The following is a 17,054-nucleotide window of genomic DNA, read 5'->3' on the forward strand; positions in this document are numbered from 1 at the left end:
AGGGTCTGTCTGAGGGTGGCCAGGCATCCGCCGGGCATCAGGCACCCCGAGGGTCCCCGCCCAGCCATCCCCGCGTGCCCCGGGCCTCCGCGTCCCGACCCCAACGCCGGCCGCCCGCTCGGTGTCTCGCCACAGCTCTTTGACTTCGACCTGGAGGTGAAGCCCATGCTGGAGGTGCTGGTGGGCAAGACCATCGAGCAGGCGCTGCTGGAGGTGATGGAGGAGGAGGAGCTGGCCAGCTTGCAGGTGCGCCAGTACAACTACGAAGAGCTGCGCAACGCAGAGCTGGCCGAGGTGCAGCGGCTGGAGGAGCAGGAGCGCCGGCACCGCGAGGAGAAGGTCAGGCAGCCGCCACGCCGGCCGGGTGGGGGGCTGGAGGGTCCCCGCCCTGCTCTCTGCCCGTAGAGAGATCAGAGATCTCCCCCGGACTGAGTCACAGCTTTACAATCCCTGTTTGCAAACGGCAGGGCACGTGGTCGGTTGAGCGCACGTGTGTTACCGGGGCATGAGGACCCAGGTTCGGGCCCTGCTCCCCTCCTGCGGGGGGTGGGGGAGAGGAGCTTCACCAGCGGTGGGGCAGGCCTGCAGGTGTCTCTCTCTTCCTCTCCACCGCCCCGCCCTCTCAGCTTATCTCTGTCTCTATCCAAAATAAAATATCTGAATAAATAAATAGGTCACCTATATCCCAATGTGAAAGGAACTTTACTGCTGAGAATCCCAGAGGGAGAAGCGCAGCGCTCGGCCCTGAGGCTTCATGGAGGAGGACGGGGCACATGGAGTCCTGGTCTTCTTCCAGCAGTCAGGAGCCTCCCTGCTGGACACCCCAGAACTACTGGGTCTCTAATAGAATTCTTTTCAATCAAAACTGATCCATTAGCAAGAGAAGGACAGAGACAGAAGCTGAGCACTGCTCTGGCACTCACGCCCTGGCTGCCATAGCTCGCCAGGACAGTGCCCTTTGGCCCGTGGCCACAGAAGCTCCATGTATACCAGAGCACCTGTGCGACAGCCTTCTGTCCAGCAGAGCAGTGTGTGTTTGTCCTCACGTGAACACACTTCACTGCTGGGCAGGACTGATTCCCTGGGCAGGGTGCCAGTCTGGCCTGTGTACATGCCACAAGAGGTGGGTGGCACTTGGTGGTGTGTGTGTCTCCTCTCCCCGGCCCCGAGTGAAAAGGTGGGTCAGAGTAGCTGTGAATTGCTGCCTGTGTGTGACCCCAACATGCACACTTGTGTGTGTGTGTGTGTACACACACATAGATATGTTATTTCTTACTAAAACACCTTGAGCCTTCAGCAAGAGTTCAAGCCTTATTCTTTTTTTTTTTTTTCCACTACCTTTGACTTATTTAGAACACGCACACAGTTTTCTGTGGGGCGTAAGGAGAACCACGTTCAAGTGGGTCTTTCCACCTGCATTTCATTCAGGGTGGCTCAGGAGCGAGGTTTAGGAGCCCCTCTCCTCTCTGAACCTTCCCCACTGACCACAGGGATCCAGAGTCTGGGGTAGCCTGGGCTTTTGGGGGACATGCTGCCCCCCGTCCAGCTGTGACTCAGATAAAAGCCCACACCTGCTGACCATCACTGGGGGGCCGGCCGCTGAGCCCTGACACTCCCCGTCCAAGGGGCCAGTTCCTGGGGCCAAGGCCACTGCACCCCCCCACTCCCTCAACCCCACTGCCCCCTTCCCCCAGGGCTGACCCCCCCAATGGCTGACCTACCCCTGCCGCCCCTAGGAGCGCCGCAAGCAGCAGCAGTGGGAGATCGTGCACAAGCAGACGGAGACGTCGCAGAAGATTGCGGCGCGCGTGTTCGCCCAGCGCTACCTGTCCGACCTGCTGCCCTCGGTGTTCGGGAGCCTCCGCGACGCTGGCTACTTCTACGACCCGGTGGAGAGAGGTCTGTCCTGCAGGGGGGCTGGGGATCTCCTCAGCTGCACTGCTCTGTTCCAGAGGGGTCTACTTCAGTGTCAGGTGTGCCCCTCCCATCCCGGGTGCCCCGCCTGCCCCACTAGTCCCAGGTGAGCCCTGCCCTGCCCCAGGTGAGTCCTGCCCTGTCCTTGGGCCGCGTCTACAAGGGACCTCTGCTCCCAGGATACATCCCTCTGCCTCCAGCCCCCAGACCTGACCCCTCTCCCCTCACACCTGTGAAGTCAGCTCTAAAGGCCGTCACCTCCAGGGGTGGCCTGTGGCTTCTGAGAATGTTTTCACTGCGGCAGAGAACATAGAGCCCGCTCGCTGAGAGTGTGTGTGCCTGCGAAGCCCTCTGACCTGGGGTGGGCAGGTCGCTGCTTCTGTGGACCTGACCCCTGACACCCATGAGGTGACTCTGCGTTTGTTCTAGACATCGAGGTGGGCTTCCTCCCCTGGCTGTTGAACGAGGTGGACAAAGCCATGGAGCACAGCATGCTGGGCAGGGCAGTGCTGGACAGTAAGTGCAGCTCGCCGGCCACCCCTCCCGCGCGGGGCCAGGTGTCTGTCCGCAGGGCCCCAGCCACAGAGGGGACTTTACACCACATGGTTTCACCCACAGAGGCTCGAGTGTTTTAACTAAGCTCCGTGTTTTTGATTAGATTTTCTGTAATCCCAACCAGAATCAGTGATCAATGTCCTTGAGCTCTGAATGGCAAGCTGTTCAGCACCTGCTGAGTGGGTCCCAGGAGGCACTGAAGCTTGTGTTTCTGACAAGCCGCTGGGGCGCCATGGGGCCTCCCAGCCCAGTTTATTCATTCCATATCTTGAGAGAGGGAGAAGCACAGAGATAAAGGAGAGCCCTGCCCACCCTCCATGAGACTTCTGAGTGCTGTGCATGGTGCTGAGAGAGGAGACACCCCACAGTCCTGCCCACCCTCCATGGAGCTCCCTGGGCGCTGTCCATGGTGCTGAGAGAGGAGAGACCCCCACAGTCCTGCCCACCCTCCATGGGGCTTCCTGGGTGCTGCGCATGGTGCTGAGAGAGGAGAGACCCCACAGCCTGCCCACCCTCCATGGGCTCCCTGGGTGCTGTGCAAGGTGCTGAGAGAGGAGACACCCCACAGCCCTGCCCACCCTCCATGGGGCTCCCTGGGTGCTGTCCATGGTGCTGAGAGAGGAGACACCCCACAGCCCTGCCCACCCTCCATGGGGCTCCCTGGGTGCTGTGCCTGGTGCTGAGAGAGGAGAGACCCCACAGCCCTGCCCACCCTCCATGAGCTCCCTGGGTGCTGTGCAGGGTGCTGAGAGAGGAGAGACCCCACAGCCCTGCCCACCCTCCATGGGCTCCCTAGGTGCTGTGCCTGGTGCTGTCCTATGATGTGGGGTGATCAAGCCCAGCACCTCACTCGTAATAAGGCAGCACACTTTCCCCTCCAGACTTCCTGGGCCCCAAGTCCGGCTTTGCCTGAAAGTAGTCTGCTCCTCCCTGCGTCAGCTAGAGAGACAGATGTGTGAACTCACTGGCTCTCTCTCCCCCATCTCTCACCTGCAGTGCTGATCCGCGAGGTGGTGCAGAGGCGCCAGGCTGCGTACGAGGCCCTGATGGGCAGGCAGGCCTTCCTGGCCCCCGAAACCGGGTTCATGGCGCCGACCACCATGGTCTACCCCCCTGAGGTTGACGGCCCCCAGGACCTGCTGACTCCAGGCACCCAGGGGCTGCTGCTGGACAGAGACCTGCTGCAGACCACACAGTCCAGGCTGTCAGTGGGCAGGCCGGTGGACTCCACGTCTCTGCAGGACGGACTATACATGGAGGAAGAGGGGGAGGAGCCCTTTGAAATTGGGGGCCCCTAAGGAGGAGGGTGCTGGCGGGGCCCCTCGGGCTCTGGGAATTTTGGCCTGGACAGTCCGCACATCTGTTTGCCTGGCAGAGTGGCCAGATCTGATGACTTGCAGTAATAAAACTCCTTTTGAAAGGAAAAAGGGAAGCAGAAAGATCTCCCTCACTTGGCTCCCAGCCAGGTGGCAGGAGCTGTGCTGAAACAAGAGAGTTCAGTTTAAGGTCCCCAGCTGACATGCTCTGAAACTTGAGGGAGGGCTGCCTGCCTGGCTTCCATCTCTCTCTCCCTCTCCCTCTCCCTCTCCCTCTCCCTCTCCCTCTCCCTCTCCCTCTGTCTTCTCTCCCTCTCTCCCTCTCCCTCTCCCTCTGTCTTCTCTCCCTCTCTCCCTCTCCCTCTCCCTCTCCCTCTCCCTCTGTCTTCTCTCCCTCTCTCCCTCTCCCTCTCCCTCTCCCTCTCCCTCTCCCTCTGTCTTCTCTCCCTCTCTCCCTCTCTCCCTCTCTCTCCTTCCTTTCTGTTTCTCCTTTCTTCCTTTCTCCTTTAATTTTGCATTTATTTATTCATTTATTTATTTGATAGGACAGAGAGAAATCAAGAGGTGAGGAGGAGATAGAGAGGGAGAAAAGAGACACCTGCAGCCCTGCCTCACCAGGTGAACCACCACCCAGCCCTTCCTTCCCCCCCCCTCTTTCTCTTTCTCTATCTCTCTCTTCTTTCCTTCTTTCTCTTTCTTCCTTTCTTTTAATGTTTTCACTCACCGAGAAGATACTCAGTGTCAGAGCAGGGTGGCCAGGCCCCAAGTCTCTCTCCCTGAGGAGCCCTTCACACACAGGGACATGCACCCGCGTGCCATCATGGGGAGCCAGTGCTCCCTGCTCAGCTAGGCAGGAGTGCGCCACCCCATCTGGGTAGAGTTGGACAGGTGCTCACCCTTCCCATAAGGCTGGGGGGGACTCTGAATTAGGGGTGTGTCTGCTCAAGCCCCTCCCTTTGGAAGACTCTCAGCAGGGGCATCAGCAAAGCGGCCCCCCACCTGTCCCGGTTGGCATCAGCCCTGGGCCTTTAAGTGCACCTTTAAGTGAGACTGACCCAGACAGAAGTGCGAGCCGACCCTGGCAGAGAGACAGCCTGCTGGGTGGGGCGCCGGCCTGCCATTGTGTGAGGCCCAAGCTCACAGCCCAGGGGGTGGCAAGGATCCAGGGGAAGCCCCGGTGCTGTGCTGTCTCTCCTTCTCTCTACGTCTCTCAGTGACCATTGGCATGAAAGAGCCTGGACCGTGGGCTGGACAGTGGTGCACAAGACTCAGGTTCAAGCCCCGGGTCCCCACCTGGGGGGGTGGGGGGAAGCTTCATGAGTGTTGAAGCAGGGCTGCAGGCATCTCTGTCTCTCTCCCTCTCCCCTCTCAATTGATGTCTATATCCAGAAATAAAAAGGGCCTGGTAGTAGTGAAATGTCTCACAGGCAAGGCCCCACCTTGGCAAAAAATAATAATGACTGCAAATAAATCGCTTGTGTAGTTCATCTTTTAGTGTGTCTAAGATCTTTCAGTATTAATATTTAAAAATCTCTTGGTCTTTGTTAACAGGTATTTGTACATTAGTGAGAGGAGAGAAGAGAAGGGAGATAGAACTGGGGCATCACTCTGGCACATGAGATGCGGGGCTGGAGCCCAGGGCCTCTTGTTTGAGAGCCCGACACTCCGCCCACTAGGCCTGCTTCTCTTTGTCTTGTTAAAACTCCGCTAACAGTCCCTGTTAGGGTCAGGGTACAGAGAGCTCCCAGTTACCCCGTAACTTTCATTTTATCATGATCTCTACAGCTCAGAGATCAGAGAACTGTTCTGACATCTGAGGTGCCGGGAATCAAACTCGAGGCCTCACTCATGCATGGCCTGCGCCCTCCCGCTCAGCTAGCCCCTGGTCCCGCACCTGGCTTTCTGCCATTAGTTTTCAGGGGAATTTTTTCCTGCAGGATTGGACTCTCCAATTTGTTCTCTCCACTCCATCTCCAGAGCCCTCTGAGGCATGAGGTGGTTATCAACCTGGTTTCCCCAGACCGTGTCCAGCACAGGAAGCTGTGGTGGTGCTGTGAGGTAGCCTGCAAGTCTTAAGCCATTCAGCCCAAGTGTCTACATTGCACTTTGTTATTTGTTACCAGAAGATAGCCTGCAGACCTGTTTTGCCACTTGTGAAGTGTCTCCCCCTACAAGTGGGGAGCCAGGGGCTCAGACCTGGATGGTGCATGGTGATCTGTGTCTTACCAAGTGTGTAACTGCCCAGCCCCTCCCATGTTTTTCTAGCTCTTGTTTCAGTGATATGCATTGTACACATAAGTGAAACCATCCAGTGGTTGTCTTTTGCCTCCTTCCTTTGCTAAGCATCATCACCTCCAGTTCCATCCATTTTGTCCCAAAGGACAGGATTGCATCTTTTTGACTGCAGAGTAATATTCCATGGAGTCTATATCCCTTAACTTCTTTAGGCAGTCATCCGTCAGTGGGCACCTAGGCTACTTCCCGTCTTTGGCTATTGTGAATAATGTGGCTATGAACACAGGGGTGCGTGTGTCTTCGCTCATTAGTGTTTGTGTGTCCTTTGGATAAGTGCCTAGCAGTGGCATTGTTGGATCATAAGGTGATTCCATTTTTCTTTGGTGAAGGACTATCCATAGAACCTTTCAAAGGGGGCTCATCGCTTTACTGTCAGAAGCATGACAATGTCTGGTTTTTTAAAGTTGATTTTATTCAGCTTTATTTCATTTGATAGGACAGAGAAAGTGAGAGAGAGAGAGAGACATTTGCAGCCCAACTTCACTATGAAGCTTCCCCCTTCTTCTTCTAGCGTTTGCCCTTCTTCCGTAGCCAGTCAACAGCATCAGGTTGAGCCTGATGTAAAGTTTCGAGACCTCCTTTGAATCTGGAGAGGTGGCAGTCGTTGACTATGTGGGTCATAGTCTGTCTGGAGCCGCAGGGGCAGTTCGGGTCGTCTCTGGCTCCCCAGCGATGGAACATAGCGGCGCACCGGCCATGGCCTGTTCGATAGCGATTGAGGAGGGCCCGATCATAACGTGCTAGGTCAAAGCCGGGTGGACGCTTGCAGGGGTCTGTGATGAGGTGTTTGTTCTTGACCTCAGCTGACTGCCAGCTCTGTTTCCAAGAGTCTGGAACAGAGAAGTTCAGTGTAGGCGTAGGGGACCAGATTGGGTGACGAGACGTCAAGCGTTGGACAGGGTGGGTGAAGATATCCGCGTATATTGGCAGGTCCGGCCGAGCGTAGACGTGGGAAATGAACTTAGATGATGCCGCATCCCGACGAATATCTGGCGGGGGGATGTTGCTAAGAACTGGCAGCCATGGAACCGGGGTGGAATGGATGGTTCCAGAAATTATCCTCATGGAGGAATATAATTTGGAATCGACCAAGTGGACATGGGGGCTACGGAACCATCCTGGGGCACAGTATTCTGCAGTGGAATAGCATAATGCCAGAGATGATGATCGCAGTGTGGAAGCGCTCGCGCCCCATGAGGAGCTGGCCAGTCTTGCAATGATGTGATTCCTCGCGCCCACCTTTGCTGCAGATTTTATGAGATGTTCGTGAAATGACAGAGTGCGATCGAGAGTAACGCCAAGATAGACTGGCTGGGCTTCATGCCGGATTCTCAAGCTTCCCCCTGAAGCTAGGGAGCAGGGGCTTGAACCCAGGTCCTTGTGCATGGTAACACGTTCACGGTGCGGCATGCGGATTTTCATTCCCAGGGGATTGAGACTTCTGTAAGTGCTGGCAGCGTGGTGGGGTGACAGGCGCCCCAGGAGGCTGTGGGCGTGGCGGAGCCCAGGAGCTGAGTGGAGCAGGGTGTCAGGAGGAGGCCACAGCGCAGGGAGTGTAAGTCACCTGCCCTGCAAGTGACAGGACATAAGCTAAAGCCTGAACCTCACTTCTTTAATGTTTTGTTTGAGAGAGAGAGAGAAACTAGAATCCTACTCAGATCCGGCTGATGGTGGTGCTGGGGATTGAACCTAGGACTTTGAAGCCTCAAGCAGGAGAGTCTTCTGCAGAACCGTGATGCTATCTCCCCAGCCCTCATATCTGGTTTCTAACCTCCCACCTTCTTTTTTTTTAAATAATACTTATTTATTCCCTTTTGTTGCCCTTGTTGTTTTATTGTTGTAGTTATTGATGTCATCGTTGTTGGATAGGACAGAGAGAAATGGAGAGAGGAGGGGAAGACAGAGGGGGAGAGAAAGACAGACACCTGCAGACCTGCTTCACGGCCTGTGAAGCGACGTCCCTGCAGGTGGGGAGCCGGGGGCTCGAACCAGGGTCCTTGCACTTTGCGCCACCTGCGCTTAACCCACCTCACTACTGCCCGACTCCCTACCTCCCGCCTTCTTCTAAGCCCCCTCGAGCCATTGTGAGGCTCAAGGGAGGACTGTAAATGACAACTCCACAAAATTAGGAGAACTTCCAGTGAAGGGGCTGGGACACAGAGCTCATGTGGTGGAAACTGTATGGAGCCCCTCTTGTCCCACAGTCTTGTCGATCATTATTAAATCACTAATAATAATTTTAAAAAGTTGAAAAAAAGAAAACACAAAGCAGAACTTGTACTGGGTTTGTTGTACAAAGCAAAGACACTGGGGTGGGAGGGGGAGGCTTTAGAAAAAATAATAAAATTAAGTGTTCCACAAGGCATTCAATACCAGGGTCAGACTTGGGGGCCCCCTTGCTGCATTAGTTCCATCTCAGCAAACAGTCTTTTTTTTTTTTTCCTCCAGGGTTATTGCTGGGCTCGGTGCCTGCACCATGAATCCACCGCTCCTGGAGGCCATTTTCCCCCCCTTTTGTTGCCCTAGTTGTTGCAGCCTCGTTGCGGTCATTATTGCCATTGTTGACGTTGCTTTGTTGTTGGATAGGACAGAGAGAAATGGAGAGAGGAGGGGAAGACAGAGAGAGAGGGGAGAGAAAGACAGACACCTGCAGACCTGCTTCACCACCCGTGAAGCCACTCCCCTGCAGGTGGGGAGCCGGGGGCTCGAACCGGGATCCTTACGCCGGTTGCGCCACGTGCACTTAACCCACTGCGCCACCGCCCGACTCCTATTAAACAGTCTTAATAGCCATCCTAGGAGCTGGGTGGTGGCGCACCTGGTTGAGCGCACATGTTATAGTGCATGGGGACCCAGGTTCGAGCCCCTGGTCCCCACCTGCAGGGGGAAAGCTATATGAGTGGTGAACAGGGATGCAGGTGTCTCTCTGTCTCTCTCCCTGTCTATCACCCCTTTCCCTCTCACTTTCTGGCTGTCTCTATCCAAAATATAAATAAAGATAATAAAAATATATAAAAAGTCATCCTAGAATTTACTAGGTGGTTAAGTTTGAGCAGACAAGACCAAGTGTGTTTTATCTTTTTCTTTTTAAAAGTGTGTTTTATAATTTATTTTTCTCTCTTCTATTTTATATTTTAGATATTAAATAAATATTAATTAGTTGTTTATTTTATTTCATTTGACAAGACAAATAAATTGAGAAGGAAGAGGAAAATAGAGACAGAGAAGGGGGCTAGGAGGTGGTGCAACAAGTTAATCACACATAGAAGTAAGTGCAAGGATTTGGGTTCAAGTCCGAGGCTCCCCATGTGCAGAGGATCTGCTTCACGAGAGGAGAAGCTGGTCTGAAGGTGTCTCTCTCTTGCTCCCTCTCTATCTCCCCTCCACTCTCAGTTTACATCTAATCCAGTAAAATGGGGGGAAAATGACCACCAGGAACAGTGAGTTGATTCATTGTGCCAGAACTGAGCCCCAGCAGTCACCCTGGAGAGAGAGAGATGGAGAGAGAAATAAACCTACAGCCCTGCTTTACTGTTCATTAAGCTTCCCCACTGCAGGTGGTGACCAGGGGCTTGAACCTGGGTCCTTGTGGATTATAACTTGTGAGCCCAACCACCTGCACCACCACTTGGACCCTATAATTGGAATTGTTTACGGTCATTATTATCAATAATTTTTTTTGTTTGTCTGTTTTAGATAGAGACAGCGGAGGCTAGGCTCAAACCTGGGTCACACACACGGCCAAGCAGCGCACTGTACGAGTGAGCTACCTTGCCAGCCCTATTCGAGCTCAACCCCGGGGACACCGAAACACATGTTCATCATATTTATTTGTCATTGTCTTGACTGGCAAATATTTGTGTCTGTGATGTCACCTTTTAGAGCATGTCATTACCCACAGTGGCCGCTAGATGTCAGTAAAGTCTGAAAGTCGCCTTAACTCTGTCCACAAGTGACTTGGACAGACTTCAAAAGCAGGACCCTACTCCATGGAGAGTCCAAACTAGTGGAATTTATATTTATTTACTTCTTGTTGCCACCAGGAGCTATCACTGGGTCTCATGTCTGTGGGATCAGTCCACTGCTCCTGACACACACACACACACACACACACACACACACACACACACACACACACACGAACTGCCCCACTATTTTCTTTTGTTGATAGAGAAACTGAGAGGGGAGACCGACAGATGCCCACAGCCATTGGTGCAGTCCCTGTGGAGGACAGTATGGAGAGACTTCTTCTATTTTTTAAGATTATTTTCCTTTTTCCTTTTTTAAAAAGATCTTTTTTATTGGATAGAGGCAGAGAGAAATTGAGATGGGAGGAGAGAGACACACACACAGCCCTACTTCACCACTCATGAAGTTTTCCCCCTGCAGGTGAGGACCAAGGGCTTGAACCTGGGGCCTTGTGCATTGTGACAGGTGCACTACCGCCTGGCCCCAGGAGAGATCTTAAACAGCTACAATTCCACTGCTAGTCATTTACCTAAAAGATATATAATAATACTGATTCACAGGGATATGTGCGCCCCAACATTCATGACTGCTTTATTCACAATAGCAAGAACTTGGAAACAATCAAAATGCCCTTTGACCGATGACTGGATAAAAAAGGTATGGGACATAGTCCTCAGAAAGAAAAAAAAAAAAGGTGATACTGTGTCCTTCAGGGTAAAGTGGGTGGGATCGGAGAAAGTGAAGCTCAATAAAGCAAGAGAGGTGTGGACAGTGCCGAATGACTTCACTCTTAGGCAGAATCCAGGGAACTGAACATGGGGGGGCGGGGCGCACCTGACTGAGGGCACACATGGCAGAGCACAAGGACCCAGGTTCAAGCCCCTGGTCCCCACCTGCAGGGGGAAAGCTTCACAAGCAGTGAAGCAGGGCTGCAGGTGTCTCTCTGTCTCTCTCCCTCTCTATGTCCCTCTCCCTTCTCAGTTTCTAGCTCTATCCAATAATAAATGTTTTATTTATTTTTAAATTATCTTTATTTATTTACTGGATAGCAACAACCAGAAATTGAGAGGAGAAGGGGGAGAGAGAGAGAGAGAGAGAGAGACCAGAAGCCCTGCTTCACCACTTGCAAAGCTTTTCCCCTGCAGGTGGAGACCGGGGGCTTGAACCTGCTCCTTGCGCACTGTAACATGTGCACTCAGCCAGGTGCGCCACCACTTGGCCCCAATAAATATTTTTAAAGAGAGAGAATTGAGCACACAAATCTGAAAAAAAAAAAGTCAACATCTATCTCAGACTGTGGGAGAACTAGAGTGGTTATCTAGGGGAGTGGGGTGGGGACACAGACCTTTGTTGACTGGAGTGGTGAGAAAATAAAAAAGATAAAGTAATATTACCATCCACTGTGGGGTCAAAGGAACCCTTCTACACTGCTGGTTGGAATGTCAATGGGTCCAACCTCTGTGGAGAACAGTCTGGAGAACTCTCAGAAGGCTAGAAATGGACCTACCCTATGACCCTGCAATTCCCCTCCTGGGATATATCCTAAGGAACCCAACACATCCATCCAAAAAGATCTGTGTACACATATGTTCTTGGCAGCACAATTTGTAATAGCCAAAACCTGGAAGCAACCCAGGTGTCCAACAGCAGATGAGTGGCTGAGCAAGTTGTGGTCTATATATACAATGGAATACTACTCAGCTGTAAAAAATGGTGACTACACCGTTTTCAGCCGATCTTGGATGAACCTTGAAAAAATCATGTTAAGTGAAATAAGTCAGAAACAGAAGGATGAATATGGGATGAGCTCACTCTCAGGCAGAAGTTGAAAAACAAGATCAGAAAAGAAAACACAAGTAGAACCTCAAATGGAATTGGCGTATCGCACCAAAGTAAAAGACTCTGGGGTGGGTGGGTAGGGAGAATACAGGTCCATGAAGGGTAATAGAGGACCTAGTGGGGGTTGTATTGTTATCCGGGAAACTGGGGAATGTTATGCATGTACAAACTATTGTATTTACTGTTGAATGTAAAACATTAATTCCCCAATAAAGAAATAAAAAATAAATAAATAAATAAAATATATTACCGTCCACAATATTCTTCAGTACTAATTATATTTTAGCTGTCATTTTTTTGAAACATAAGAAACTATAAGTAAAAGATACACTTGAAGTAATGCAAAAAATTGCTCATACAAATAAATGCTTCTTGTTGGCAAAATAATAATAATAATAATAAATAAAACTTTCACATGGAAAAGAGACACCTGCAACACTGCTTTACCATCTGTGAGACTCCACCCCCACCTCCTCGAAGGTGGGAAGTGGAGGCTTAACCCACTGAGCCACCTCCAGAGCCCAGCACTGATATGTTTCTGAGAGACAGAGAGACAGAGCACAACTCCATCATCCGGGGAGCCTCACTGGTACATGTTCTGCTGGGGATCAAACTCAGGACCTTATGCTTGAGAGTCCAATGCTTTATCTACTGCGCCACCTCCCAGACCACAGGATGACTCTTTAGTCACTATGGCCATTCCTCCAGCTGGGGCCCTAATCGGGGAGTCCTGAGATTCCCAAACAGACTTGATGGGCCTAAACCTCAGATAAACCCCTCTCTCCATTGTTACTGATCATTTCTATCAGGAACAACAAAATAGACCCCTTTGTGGCCCGCATAGGACCTGGCCCTCAACTTGGATCAACATTGGTAGAGAATGTTCCATCCTCCGAAGGGAGACTAGACACATACCCTATGCTCCACCTGAGGAAGATGGGTCAATACTGGGGCAGCTTGTTACGTTCCTACTCATGACCACAGAATGTGAGCTCAGATCTACAGGGATGCAGAGGTCACAGAGGCTCCTAAGCTGAATATGGGCCCCAGATCACATCAAATCAATGGGGTTTACATTCAGCAATATTTATACCCCTTTCCCATATTAGGGAGCTACTCTCTTCCCTGATCCAGCTTTCTGGTCCTTTTTCCAGCCATGACATCATCTCCCCAGACAATAATTAGGATCCACTGGCATATCAGATTTCAGGCTCAGGGGCAAAAAGAAAAAAAAAAAACCTAGTATAGCCACAGGCCTTTTGTAATTTAACTAAACTATGCCTACTAGCTGTCTACAAAATGGAGGACTCCCCAACTCTTCATCTGCACTATTCCAGCCCTTAGGTCCATGATTGGTCAACAATTTGTTTGGCTTTGCATGTTAACTCTCTTGTCAACCACAAGGTTCCAGATGCCAGCATGATGTCAACCAGACTTCCCTGGACAGACAACCCCACCAATGTGTCCTGGAGCTCCGCTTCCTCAGAGCCATTCCCCACTAGGGAAAGAGAAAGACAGGCTGGGAGTATGGATCCACCTGTCAACGCCCATGTTCAGCGAGGAAGCAGTTACAGAAGCCAGACCTTCCACTTTCTGCATCCCACAATGACCCTGAGTCCATACTCCCAGAGGGATAAAGAATAGGAAAGCTATCAGGGGAGGGGAGGGGATACAGAGTTCTGGTGGTGGGAATTGTGTGAAGTTGTACCCCTCTTAATCTATGGTTTTTTCAATGTTTCCTTTTTATAAATAAAAAAATAAATAAAGGAAAGTAAATGTTCTTTATAGTAGAAATAATAGGAATGGGAAGTCTACTTTCTAGCATTTGACTTTTAAGATCTGAGCGTTCAAGAGGAGCTTTGTTGTTGATTTTGTTTTTATTTTACTGAGACTGTTTAGAGGTCATTAAAAAGGACTTTTAAAAAGTACCTGTAACATCACCCCCAGAAATTGACAGAGGTCAGTACCTGTCATCATCCCTTCCAGCCCTCCCCTTGAATGTGAGCGTTTAGAACTCCATAAAATCAGGATCATGTCCACACTCGTTTTCCTCTAAGTTTTATCACTCTCCTCTGCATTTTCCTGTCTGACTCAATCCTCATTACCAGCACTGCCTAAGGTGTAGTCATCTGTTGAACCGTGGCCGGCTGTTAGTCACGGAGAGACTTTGGCCTTTTAATACCTCTGGGCTTCAGCTGCTCTCTGGAGAGAATGTGCCAGCTTCTTACCTTCCCACCGAAGTCTCTGCAAGTTGTGTAAGTGATAGTTGGGGGGCCAGGTGGTGGCTCACCTGGTTGAGCGCATATGTCACCATGCACAAGGACCTTGGTCCAAGCCCCTGCTCCTCACCTGCACAGGGAAAGTTTTGCAAGTGGTGAAGCAGGGCTACAGGTGTCTCTCTTCCTATCTCTTCCTTTCTTCTCGGGTTTCTGGCTGTCTCTAGCCAATAAATAAATAAAGACAATAAGAAAGATGGCAGTTTTTGCACTCAGACCATCCTGTGTCTAGAAGGACAGTTGGAATGTCCATTTCCAGTTAGGACTGGAGGACTCCATATGTCCACACAGGACAGCTGCCAACCAGACAGCACATAGAAAGCACCACCTCAGGGAACTGAAGAGAGACCTGATGGGAATGCAGACTGCCAGAGGACAGAGAGACTCCCCACACACACAGCCCTGCCCACCCTCCATGGGCTCCCTGGGTGCTGTCCATGGTGCTGAGAGAGGAGAGACCCCCACAGCCCTGCCCACCCTCCATGGGGCTCCCTGGGTGCTGTGCAGGGTGCTGAGAGAGGAGAGACCCCACAGCCCTGCCCACCCTCCATGGGGCTCCCTGGGCACTGTGCATGGTGCTGAGAGAGGAGAGACCCCACAGCCCTGCCCCACCCTCCATGGAGCTCCCTGGGTGCTGTGCAGGGTGCTGAGAGAGGAGAGACCCCACAGCCCTGCCCACCCTCCGTGGGACTCCCTGGGTGCTGTGCAGGGTGCTGAGAGGAGAGACCCCACAGCCCTGCCCATCCTCCATGGGGCTCCCTGGGTGCTGTGCAGGGTGCTGAGAGAGGAGAGACCCCACAGCCCTGCCCACCCTCCATGGGGCTCCCTGGGTGCTGTGCCTGGTGCTGAGAGAGGAGAGACCCCACAGCCCTGCCCACCCTCCATGTGGCTCCCTGGGTGCTGTCCATGGTGCTTAGAGAGGAGAGACCCCACAGCCCTGCCCACCCTCCATGGGCTCCCTGGGTGCTGTGCCTGGTACTGAGAGAGGAGAGACCCCTCAGTCCTGCCCCTCTATCCATGGGGCTCCCTGGGCGCCGTGCATGGTGCTAAGAGAGGAGACACCCCACAGCCCTGCTCCACCCTCCACAGGCCTCCCTGGGTGCTGTGCCTGGTGCTGGAAGAGGAGAGACCCCACAGCCCTGCCCACCCTCCATGGGGCTCCCTGGGTGCTGTGCAGGGTGCTGAGAGAGGAGAGACCCCACAGCCCTGCCCACCCTCCATGGGGCTCCCTGGGCACTGTGCATGGTGCTGAGAGAGGAGAGACCCCACAGCCCTGCCCCACCCTCCATGGAGCTCCCTGGGTGCTGTGCATGGTGCTGAGAGAGGAGAGACCCCACAGCCCTGCCCCACCCTCCATGGGGCTCCCTGGGTGCTGTGCCTGGTGCTGTGAGAGGAGAGACCCCACAGCCCTGCCCACCCTCCCTGGGGCTCCCTGGGTGCTGTGCCTGGTACTGAGAGAGGAGAGACCCCACAGCCCTGCTCCACCCTCCATGGGGCTCCCTGGGTGCTGTGCATGGTGCTAAGAGAGGAGACACCCCACAGCCCTGCTCCACCCTCCATGGGGCTCCCTGGGTGCTGTGCAGGGTGCTGAGAGAGGAGAGACCCCACAGCCCTGCCCACCCTCCATGGGGCTCCCTGGGTGCTGTGCAGGGTGCTGAGAGGAGAGACCCCACAGCCCTGCCCACCCTCCATGGGGCTCCCTGGGTGCTGTGCAGGGTACTGAGAGAGGAGAGACCCCACAGCCCTGCCCACCCTCCATGTGGCTCCCTGGGTGCTGTCCATGGTGCTTAGAGAGGAGAGACCCCACAGCCCTGCCCACCCTCCATGGGCTCCCTGGGTGCTGTGCCTGGTACTGAGAGAGGAGAGACCCCTCAGTCCTGCCCCTCTATCCATGGGGCTCCCTGGGCGCCGTGCATGGTGCTAAGAGAGGAGACACCCCACAGCCCTGCTCCACCCTCCACAGGCCTCCCTGGGTGCTGTGCCTGGTGCTGGAAGAGGAGAGACCCCACAGCCCTGCCCACCCTCCATGGGCTCCCTGGGTGCTGTTTATGGTGCTGAGAGAGGAGAGACCCCCTAGAAACAGAGAGAAATTAAGAAAGAAGATAAGAGATAGTCACCACTTATGAAGCTTCCCTCCTGCAGATGGGGATCTGGGGCTTGAGCCTTGGTCTTTCCACCTGGTAACACTCTACCAGACAAACCACTCCTCGGTCCCTGTTGCTTCTCCTGTGGAGACCAGCCCCCACTCCCCCTGCCCCGAGCACCCTCCTCCCCCCTCCCCCCCCCCCTGCCCCACAAGCCAGACCCAGACAGAAGGCCAGTAGTTAGACACCCTCACACACCCTCTAGGCAGTAAGACAGGGTGACTGGGAGCAGAGAGGGAGCTGTGTCCCCCCAGCCCAGACCTCCACCGTCCGGCTGACATCACCAGACCAGAATGGGAGCCACCAGTGCTCAGAACTAACCCCTTAGTACTGTGCAGTTGCCCGAGGACTGAAGCAAAGGGGAAGAAGCCCCTGGAGTCACCTCTTTCTGACCAAAGGCCCGAGCAGCAGGCAGTGTAGACCAGCAGCAGAGCAGTGAGGCTGATGCTGGACCCACTCCTCCCCGCCCCCCCCACACACACACTCACACTCACCCACCCCCTCTCGCAGCCTCCCTCCCCATCTGTCTGGGAAACAGGCCTCAGACCGCTGACGCTGCCGAATTCCTTTTCATCTGAGGAGCACAAGCAACAAAAGAGCCAGTGTGAGCAAACTGCCCAGACACAGGACACCGCCCACTGGCCTGGACACCGAGTGTGGGACCCCACTCCAGTCTGGGGGGCCTGGGGCCTGCAATGATGTCATGATGTTCTGATAAATACTCGAGTCTCTTCTCTAGAGCGTGA

General features: G+C 53.4%; 1 protein-coding gene and 1 long non-coding RNA gene across 2 annotated transcripts in view; one reads left to right on the plus strand and one right to left on the minus strand.

The window, feature by feature from the left end:
* Positions 1-3,896, plus strand: part of RSPH3 (radial spoke head 3) — a 14,252-nt gene extending 10,356 nt beyond the window's left edge. Inside the window, exons 5-8 of the mRNA XM_060205120.1 lie at positions 3-339; positions 1,737-1,899; positions 2,344-2,430; positions 3,466-3,896. Coding sequence (XP_060061103.1) covers positions 3-339; positions 1,737-1,899; positions 2,344-2,430; positions 3,466-3,767 — 889 coding nt within the window. The 3' untranslated portion in view covers positions 3,768-3,896. The remainder of the gene's footprint in view (positions 1-2; positions 340-1,736; positions 1,900-2,343; positions 2,431-3,465) is intronic.
* A 3,601-nt stretch (positions 3,897-7,497) lies between these two features.
* On the minus strand, positions 7,498-16,727 carry LOC132542470 (uncharacterized). The gene is made up of 3 exons (XR_009553478.1): positions 16,630-16,727; positions 14,117-14,237; positions 7,498-7,649 (listed from the first exon to the last, which is right to left on the minus strand). It is a non-coding gene; the product is annotated as an uncharacterized LOC132542470 (long non-coding RNA).
* Positions 16,728-17,054: the final 327 nt, after the last annotated feature.

Source organism: Erinaceus europaeus, chromosome 13 (assembly GCF_950295315.1).
Source record: "Erinaceus europaeus chromosome 13, mEriEur2.1, whole genome shotgun sequence".
Classification (NCBI taxonomy): domain Eukaryota; kingdom Metazoa; phylum Chordata; class Mammalia; order Eulipotyphla; family Erinaceidae; genus Erinaceus; species Erinaceus europaeus.